Source organism: Cinclus cinclus, chromosome 5 (assembly GCF_963662255.1).
Source record: "Cinclus cinclus chromosome 5, bCinCin1.1, whole genome shotgun sequence".
NCBI classification, from domain to species: domain Eukaryota; kingdom Metazoa; phylum Chordata; class Aves; order Passeriformes; family Cinclidae; genus Cinclus; species Cinclus cinclus.
Genome location: NC_085050.1, coordinates 25707612 through 25718281, shown reverse-complemented (window position 1 = coordinate 25718281; position 10670 = coordinate 25707612). Strand labels below are relative to the sequence as shown.

The following is a 10670-nucleotide window of genomic DNA, read 5'->3' as shown; positions in this document are numbered from 1 at the left end:
AGTTTGAAGAGTCTACAGCTCTTCAAGGAAGTTTTGTATTTAGCTCTTCTTAAAAGCATCCACGTGCTCTAGTGCTACCAAGTACAAAAGCATCACACAGAATCCAAAAGCAGGTAGCCCCTACATGGATGCCACCCTACAAACTTTAGAGCTTTGCATATGTATATATATTTGTATATATACCACAATCTATGTGGTACAGGACCCAAATACAGAGATTTCCCACCACTAACACCTCAGACAATACCTATTCCTTGGGGAATACACATATGTGTTGTATCCCACACATATGACCATATCTTCCAGTGTTTTAAGGTGAAATACTTACTAGTTTTATTTTAAAAAATTACTTCCTGCAGAATGACACGGAATCAGATGCAAACGAAGATTCAAATTGTTACAACTGCTATTTAATTCAGTCTCTTTTTAAAAAAACAATTTGGATTGTTCACCACATTGCAGCTAGAAGTTAAAATGCCAATGTTTTCATGTTTACAGTTGTACCTCTTAACAGATCATGTCTGTCTTCTCTCTCTTCTGTAATTTGGCTATAAAACCATATGAGGAATTGTCATTTCAGAAACTTACTGGATTCCTAGCTCATTTTTTAATGCCAGCAACCATAGCAAGTTCAGTATTGCAGCCACAGCAAATGTGCAAGTAAATTATGAACCACAAATCTTTGACAAGGAGCAAAGTAGTGACCTCAGGTGGCAAGCCAGCCTCCTTGCAAAGGTAAGCTCATGCAAAACTAGCAGGTGTATGAGGAAGCTTCATATCCCAAGACCCAGAAATCATTGCCAAGGGAAAACAAAAATTTGCTGCATTTTAACAGTGCTTTGTGCAAAGTGACAAAATATAAAACCAATAAAACAAAAAGTATACAATAAAAAGGACACAATTCTGGAAATCTTTATACAATGTACAGTTTGGCAGAAAATTTTTTAATTCAGACTAAGCAAAGATACTTACTCATTGACTTCACACACAAACCGTTTTACGATTGTCAATAGCAAGAGTCTGACAAACATCTGTAAGAGCAGGGAAACTGTAAAAGCTAGAAATCTGGCCTTTATTAATGATATTTAACTTACATTTAAATGTAAGTTGGTCTAGAGTGGTTCACATTTGGGGAAATAGTCTAAGAAAGAAAAGCAAATTTACCTAATAATTCTTAATGCATCCACAAGTTGAAAAAAAGAAATATAAACACAATCACACCACTTTGGCTCCTGCAGTGAAGTAATTGACTAAATAGTGAATACTGAGACTTCTCTTGTCTGATCTCTCTAGAAAGTTTAACCATGAATATACTTTTAATTCTGGAAATAGCCTTCCAGCTAAGTTGCTCTCTATGCCCTTCCCTTCCCAGTTCACTCAATTCTAAAGCATCAAATAAAATCTGTAGAGATTTTTACTAAAAATATTTTTTGTTCATTTTCTTTCAAATCATTTTGATAATTATTCCTATCACCAAAATAGCACAGCTGCAGACAAGCTGTCCAAGTGCTCTGAGTGCTTTATACTTTGATTAGCCTGCCTAACAGGTAACAGTTGTGCATTTGAACTATACAAAGGTACTTTCAGATTGAAATCCCACCTTCTGAGTGTCTGCAAAAGCTGGAAGAGGGCCAAGGTGAAAGGATGCTGGAGTAACTTGTATGAACAATAGCAAAGTCACACTAACTTCTGTCTACTACAGTATCACACACCTGGGACTGACTGTCCACACAATCCTTACGTCTGCTCTGGGTCTGTACAAAGACAGAAATCTTGGAGTCTTTGGCATGGTTTCTATTCCTTATTTTGTATTTAACTGTACTTGGTAGCTCTAACACATTGTTTTGAAAGTTTTAAGACAACCAACTAGGTATGCCACTATGCCTTCGCTGTTCTGTAAATAAAATACCCCTAGTTAAATTCACGAACATTACTTTTTACATTTCCTGTCAAATATTTAGATTACTGGTGAACCTTTATCACAGAATTTTTACAGTTCAAAGCTCTACACATACAAATATTCATAATGTGTTCTTCTCTTGAAAATGTCACACAAGGTTATTAAATTCAGAAATTTGTTTTAAAAGAAATGGTCAGGAAATATTTAAACAACAGGAACTGGCAATATTGACATATAAAGAAACACTGAATATTTAATTTTTATTTGCTTTGGCTTCTTTAAGGTCACCACTTTCAAGAGATTTGTGAGAACAGCAGTATTCTCACAACTGCAGTTAACTTTTGGAGAACCTAGGAAAGCAGGAGTCCAGCAGTGGGACTATATACTATGTTTTATGAGACACAGGTTCATCCAAACCTTTTTTAGGAAGTAACTGACAAAGTAAATAAAATTGGCAACTGGATATATAATCAATTTGTCAAAAAAAAAAAAAAAAAGAAAAAAAGGAGGAGGAAACAAACTGCAGACATGGGTTAACTTAAAGGATTAAACTGAAATGAACACTTTCAGGTCATGTTTCACCAGTTTAAAAAAAAAAAGCAATAAACATCATCTAGGTGTTTTTTCAGAGCCTAGAAAGAAAACAGTTTCTGACATGCCCAAATACTGTGTTTACATTACTTATATTACTTTTACATATACTTTCAGGAAACTATGAATGACACCTTAATAAGAAATTGGACTTTTCTGGCTATTTTGTGTACCATAAAAACAGATTCACAAAAGTCTGATTAAAAATCAAGAGTAGCACCTCTGGTGTGGCATGCAAAGTTTTGCTTTGCCCTGAGAGTGGAAGACAGTCGAATACCATCACATAATTCTGAAATTTACACTGAAGTAGCACTAAAGGTACTTACTGGCTGAGGCTTGAGGTTGAATACGAGGTATTCCTCCATTTGGCACTTGGAAGTTTGAGTCACTTCTGCTGTTTTTCACAGACTCAGCTTGGATGTTAGACGTCCTGGACAAGTTTGGAAGACTACGCCTTAGTTTTTCTGTATGAAATAATACAAAGACACCAAAAGGTGTAGTCTCATGCTGGACAAAGGTCAGGTTGCAAACCCACAGCTGAACCCCAAATGTCACCCATATAAAAGTACATTGCAATTTAAAAATGTATTTTGTTACATTACTTCTTCTCAAATCCATCACACACAAAGTATTTATGTATCTAAAAAACTAAGAATGTACATTTTTCACCTATGGTGAAAAAAGTCAAGCATATTGTGTTTTGAAATTGAAACATATCTGGATTGTGATTCTCTGGGTATTACTGCATTATTATAAAAGCTGAATAATTTTTACTATTCTAAAGGCAGACAAACCTAATTTTCAGTTTTGCACACTTTTCAAGCTATTTACCTAGAAAGTTATTTGTAACAAAATGCTTGCCTGACGAGTAAAAACAATATAGACATTTGAGTAAATTTTTTGAGACTGTCTTGTCCCATATCAGTCCATTATACAACAAATAACAGCGCTCCACTTGGAAAGGACCTCTTCATACACAGCATTCAAAACCACTGAATCCAGTTATGCTTAATCTTTCACATATGACTTGACTTATCTACTCAGCTAATGCTGATACTTCAGGGGCCTTCTAATATTTTTACCACTGTTCACAGAATATGAAAAGATTAAGTACTTCTCAAGTCTAATGACATTCTGTGTATCTCCAACCCATGCAGAGCTGGGTTGATGACATACTTTGGATGGAAGACTGAAGCTGCCTTGACAGGATGAGTGGCCAACCTGATTCTGCAGAGGGATGCAGGGAAAACGTAGGTAAACCATGCACAAGGACTAAAGGTGAAAACAAAATGAAGTGTTCATTGGCTGAATATTCCAACAAATGTACTTTCTTCACTTAGCAGTTTGCATTGCTTTGCACTGTAATTGGTACATTGTTGAACCCTGTCAACCAAATTTCCCTCCAACCATTCCAGGCAAATAAAAGAGAAATCCTGAAAAACTTTTTTGGCTGCTGCTGTATAACTCTGAATATCCAAGCAACACTCAACTGCACAGAAACCACTGCAAGATAACTCCTTGGAAGTGTTTCAGAAACACATGATCACACACTCTATTTTGATACCTCTGGTATGTGTTATACTAGCTTTTGGTACCATTCCTCCCACAGGATATTTTTATTGCAGCTCATCAAGCTCACATTAATATTTTCATTTTAAGAAATGAATGGGAAGGGAATTCTCGATTAAGTCACAGTATGATTGATGAGCTTTTGTATTGCACATTTTCCTAGATACCTAAAACTTCCTCAAACCACTATTACTAGTAAGGGGAATTCTTAATATCTAAATATATATTCTTTCTAAATTTAAAATCTTACTTGCTGGATAAAAATTATGATTGTTGAAATGGGAATATGCTTGCAAAATTTCATGCCAGTGAAAGGAGTTTCTGCCAGACTGCTACTAGCAAAAAAGGACATTCAAGAAGAAAAACTGTATCAGGATTATATTATTTTTTCTATGCCACTATAGTATAATTGCACTGGATTTACTGCAAACTTTATTTATTATGCAACAGTTTTCTCAGCTTTGAGATATCTAAAATATCCAACAAATGCATGAATTAAGTACTAATGTTTTTAAGACTGTGTTCATGATTGAAGTTTTAGAGCCCTGTGCAACCAGAAAAAAACATTCAGCTGACTCACAGGCTACAGGCGTGCATAAATTGCCATGCTAATCTTATCTGACCACAGTTACTTTCATCCACATTTTGTTCTGTCATCTGCAAGGCCTAACTCTACTAGTAAATGAGTTTTCCTGCTTTTAGTGCATTTGCCTGCCAAATATAGACCTTGCTCACTATGAAACTCAATTATACTCATTGACTGGATAACATCTAAAATAAATTTAAGCCTGTCAACTGATCTGACCATAAGGGTGCCCCAGCAGAACTTAAGCTTTGCTTGCTCTGCGTTTTCTTCAGCAATTCAGATTAAACCATGGTATTACACAGGCACATAGTTTTAGGACTGCACACTGACGAAACTCCTTTACAGAAACTACACAACTACTTGTGTAATGAATTTCAAACAGTTTTTTACCTTCACTTTTGACATTACTAGTTTGCAAGTCTGTAGGATGGCCTTGAAGCGAAAGACGAGGTTGCTGTAAACGGCTAATCATAGGCTGTGGTGACACTCTACTGTACTCTATGCTTCGAGCAGGTGATCGGGAGCGAGGTGAGTTTCTTGGAGATTGTTTTGGTGAAGGCCAGGGAGAACTGCGAGGTGATGGTGAGAACCTGCTAACAGCAGGGTGCACTGTGTGATGTGTGCCATCTTCCTCATCTTCTAAACTCTGTGCATCAAGTTCCTGGTCGCTGAACGTGCCTCGCCGGGTGGAATTGCAAGAGGAGCCAGAACTACGCCGAGAAGCTGTGGCTGCGTACTCTTGCCGCAGGCCTGGCAACAAGAAGAATTTTTACTTGTTTCCAGGCCACAAATGGTTCAAACTAGAGACAGTGCACACAGGTATCTGCAGAGTTCTCAAACTCAAATTTGGCTCACCTTAACTCCTGTTATTGGAGGCATTAAATTCCAATTAGTACCAAAAAGCTATCTAGTAATCAGCTAACAATGACTTGAAGTAAGTCGGTGGGCTCATTCCTTTTCCTAGTAAAGCAATCATCAGTATAGGTGTGCTGTGTATGTACTTGTTCATCTCCTCTCCCAGGCTGGAATTAGCAACACAGGCTACATCATAATTTTGGTATCAAGTAACATCCTGTAACAATGAAATGTCTCTAGCAAAGCATTAGTGAATCTAATCAAAAAAGCAACACAATGAGCTACTCCTAGAGAAACTGGAGGTGTTAGATCAGTGGTCTCTGAAGTGTGGTGCCCACACCCCCAGGGGATACACAAACCAATCCACTGGCATATAGCATGAAAATTCTGAACAACCAGTATTCTTAAAACAGCATTTATCTTGTCTTTTCCTCATACTTTTAAAAATTATAATTCTGAGTATGTGTTTTTTTGTGTATATTATACATTAGAGTAATATATGTATACAATTTATTAAAAAGTACATACATTGGGCATTTGGTTTACTTTTTTTCACTGATAAGGAAACGCAATGAAATAGTCTGGAGATCACCTAGTTAGACAACTGAAATTACTACTGCTTTCTGCAAATTCAGAGGGACAAAAAGACATCTCAGCTAAAGCTATAATGAAAGACAGACATCTATACATGTGCTTTTCTTAACTATTCTTTGCCAATTGACTACACATTTTGGTGACTTAAGTTATGGTTTAAGAACTGATGTGAACAAGACTAGATTATATTAGGAAGGCACCAATCTCCTGAGAAGAATGGTGGTAGACAATAGTCCATTCTCACAATCATCCTTTTAGCAAATACTGTGCCTTACAAATCCATATTCTCCAGCATTGTTTTGTCCATTGTTCCTCAAAAAAACTGCACAGCAACTTCCTTTCCTTAGCCTGAAGTCCTTAACCAGCTTTTTTGGGTGAACTACGTTTGCACATCCATAGCAGAATTTATATCCCTTTCCCATGCTTACTAAACAAGTGCTACTGCAGTTATTCAACTACAAAAAGCCAAAACAACAGCTCCACTTTGATTTCAGGAAAAAAAACCCACTTACTTTCTTCCTGCATTCGTGCTAAAATTTGCACATCTGTAACATCATTTAGCTTGTAATTAGACCCAATAGAGTCTTCATCCATCTCTGATGCACTTAATTCACTGTCCAGAGAAGACTGTGGACTTAGTGGAGGATTTCTATCTCCTGAAATTTTAAGATGACCTATGGAAAGAAAATAAAGCAACAGGAATTGTTGTTATAATAAAAAGCAAGCTGCATTTCCTAGTAAAAACCACCAGTCTGAAGAAATTGTAATGAGCCATTGATCTGACAGACCATTTGAAACATTTGATTATTTTATTGCAAACCCAGGCTGAAAATGTAACTTTAAAAAGCAGAGCTTAGCCATTACCTTTTAAAAATGGGCAACTTCATAAAATCATTGTAATAGTGTCTAAACAAATTAGTGACAAATAATTTGGCCTATCACAGCACATTCCAACTGCTATGAAGTCTGCACAGCTCTACAAAAAAAGCAACCTGGTTCCATCTGTGCTTTCATGCTCATCTCTCTATACTACCTTGTAAGACATCAGTTTGACTGGATCTTTCTTAACAATAAGGATTTGCTGATCCAATGAGTATTGATTCAGGTTGGAATGCTTGAAATATACTCTATCTGAAAGTACTACCTGTTCCACATAGACACCTTTGCTAAACTGTAACACAGAAACTATAATAAGGAAAAACTCTTCCTGTTTGCTGCCTTCTGGATGGTACCCCATTGCCTGTTACATCTCTCTCCCCCAGGCAGATATGTCATTGTAGCATATGTCAGTGCAGAGCAGAGCTACTGAGATTAAACCAAAAACTGGCTCTCGTGCAGTGCAAGCTTCTGTAAAAGTCCACAGTGACCTAGTGACAGCTGGATTGTCAATGCAATATTTTTTCACCTTCCTTGTAAGTGAACTTAAATTAAATTACATACAATAAGGCAACAGTCTGACTTCAGAGTAGAGATACTTTTCAGGCATCAATTTTTCTCATGAAAAGAAAGTGTCTACAGGGCAGAATAAAAGTAGAAAACATTGTCAGAAGCTACTGTTTACACTAATGGCTACAAAATCTAGTGAACTGCTTAACTGGAATGCATGCTTCTTCCTTATATTACATTGTTCCCATCTCGAAGGTACTGATGGATACATTGCATACCAAATGTTTCAGTCAGTAAACAATAGGATAGTTGAAAAGACTTCACAACTACCACCTCCTACCCTTTGAACACTTCCCATGAAACTTACACCCCTGTGAATTACAGGGTCACTTCCAGAAGCCACTTGGAACTCTACAGAAAGAACCCTGTGTATTTTGGTCTAACTGCTAATCACTTATATCAGTGATTTTTGGGACACAGACACCCAAACAAAACATTTTACATGTTTCTCATGCCAGAAAGGATGTAAAAAAAGCTCTTCCTAAAAAGCTTAAATACTGCGTGGTGCACACATCCTACAAAACACTGAAAAGTTCTGGAATCTTTCTTACTCTAGTTCAATGCAAATGTTGCCTATTTGAGTACATTTGTGAAAGGAAGAGGAGGAAGAAAGGAAAAGACCAGACACACAATGACTTACCTGAGGTACCAGGAGGTATGAGCTGTTTCACTAAAGCAGATTTCACTGGTGTTGAGGAGGGGGAGTTGAAGCCACTGCTGTAGGGGCTACCAGTATTTGGACTGTAGGAGCTCGTGTAACTGACTGCACTGAAAGGGCTGCTGTACAAACTCTGTCTCTTGAGAGCTGCAGCAAAGAGGGGAAAAGTGATGAATTATACAGAATGAATCAATGAATAACAAATACAATACCATATTATGTCTTCAGTGTGATTTACTTACTATGCATTTCAAGTAGAAAACTTCCGTCACCAGGAAGTTTTCCCACTGCTTCCTTTATCCCAAGATATAATCATAATGTGAAAAGAATGGGAGAAGAGGGAAAGACAAGATAGTGGCAAATGTCTTCCTTTTAGAAGTCAGATCTAAGATCACTACGGCTGATGCCTTTGAGATGTCCACTGCAGGGGCTAGGAAGCAGCAGGAAGGCAGTAGCAGCTCAGTTACACTAACATACACCCTATACACAATTACAGAAACCAGAGCACACCATGAGGTGACATTCTCAGAACTCTCAGAGCTGTCTGAATCACACAATACTTCTAAAAGTAACCTCAAGACTTGGCACCACACAGCTACGCAGTATCACCCACAAAATTTCCCTAATGGTTTTTGACGTTAGCATATGCTTAAGGCAAATGCTTCTGTTTAGATTTGTGGGTACCATGAACCTACCAGACTAAAGCAAATTGACTATTTCCTACTATTAACCTTCTGTTCTAACGACCAGAGATTTTTTGACCATAGGCTTCAACCTCTCATGCAACAGAACATCTGAATTAGGTATGGTCCTCTGCCATTTACTGTAAATGTTTCAATAGTGAAGTATTTTCAGATGAATTGTAAATGGTGAACACTATGATAATGAAATTCTGCTGGTTGTCAGGTGTATTATTTGTTTAGTTACTTGACTATTTTGTTCACAGGTTTAAATTTTAAATATAACAGAAAATGGTATTTCAACTACAGGGGCAGTGGGATCAAAAAGATATTTAGACACTTTTGCTACAAATCAGCTCCTTCACTGCTAGAAGCATATTTATGCAGAAATGGACATAAGAACAAATTAAACTGTAAAATGTTAAGATGAAAAAGCTAGAAATCCCAACTTGATGTTATATAAATCTGGATTCGATTTAGTTGCAGCTCACCCAGCTGCTGAAAGTAAGCTATTAAAAAATATTCTGTGACATTTTTCTTAGTGGAAAGGGGTTTCAAGGTATGCAGTAAGAATTAGGCTACTGATATCAGGGGACAGGGGGAAAAAAATAATTTAACCCAAATTTCCTTATTAAAAATCATCTCTGCTTTGACATCAGAAGCCAAAACAGACTATAATTGCATGAAATGCTGCCTTCAGCAGCAAAGCCCAGCAAAGCTTCAGCTTCTCCCTTTTGCTCTTGGTCACTACATCCTCAGCTGTCCAGTGCAAACATTGGTGGGGCTGCACTATTATCTTACCTAATAAAGTAGATTTTAGTTTAAAGATATCAAGAATATTTTAACTGATTGCATCACTTAATCAGTTTTTAAGAGTGCTCCAAAAAAAATGTATCATCCAACCTAGCCAATGGCAGAATGGAGGCAAAAGCAGCAGAAATTAAAGCTGACTTTGCAGCAAATTCCTAAAACTGCATCTCGTGTAAAGATCCTTTCCAAACCAGTTAGTATTACCAGTGTTTTAGTTAGAGTGAAAAAGACAGTTATACATGAAGGGTGAAAGGTTTATATTCCAGCTTTCACCGCAAGTCTTTAACAATATGCTTTAATTTCAGCAATTTGTGAATTCACTAAACTCTAGCAAGTGTTCACGAGGTATCTTCAGTCAGAAGGGAAAACCTCCATTTTATTATGAATCTCAGTAAACAAAACCAGTAATTACAAGTCACTCTGTTCTGGATGATTATGATGAGACCTTTGATGTCAACTTCTGGCATTCACAAAGGAATCCCAAAGCATCTATTCCAATCAAATCTTTGTTCTCACACCAAAAAAAAACCTTACTTTTCATCTCTTGCTGAAAATGTCATTAAAAATCCCTAAAATCTAAGTCTGCACAACAGTTCTTTTCTTCTGCATTTTTTACACAGACAAGTATTTTAAACTACTAATCACAAATTAGCAAACAATTCTGCTACTATATAGTCTTCAAAAAGGCTCTTTGTATACATCCATAATGATACAAAGTATTTGATCATACACAGATTTTATTTTTTTTGGATGAAACTTAGCATGATTTTGCTACATGTAAAAAGTTTGCTCCAGTATGTGGTGAGACTTGATACACACAGTAGTTTTCTTCCTAGCTAATGTGAACCTTCTTCAGCACAGTACATTTTTCCAGGAAAAAAAAACCCCTGGATTCAAACCCATTTTCTGGACCAGAATTCCTAAAGGTTTTCCAAGGGATTTCTGTAACTCAGGAAGACATTGCTATTTTGCAAATAGAGA

At 36.8% G+C, this 10670-nt stretch overlaps 1 protein-coding gene across 3 annotated transcripts in view; it reads right to left on the bottom strand.

The window, feature by feature from the left end:
* Positions 1-10670, bottom strand: part of SLAIN2 (SLAIN motif family member 2) — a 35128-nt gene that overhangs the window by 11233 nt on the left and 13225 nt on the right. For all 3 annotated transcript variants that reach the window (XM_062492751.1, XM_062492753.1, XM_062492752.1), the window contains exons 3-6: positions 8182-8346; positions 6608-6769; positions 5037-5396; positions 2818-2955 (exon numbers count right to left, since the gene is read on the bottom strand). In XM_062492751.1, the coding sequence (XP_062348735.1) occupies positions 2818-2955; positions 5037-5396; positions 6608-6769; positions 8182-8346 (825 nt within the window). The remainder of the gene's footprint in view (positions 1-2817; positions 2956-5036; positions 5397-6607; positions 6770-8181; positions 8347-10670) is intronic.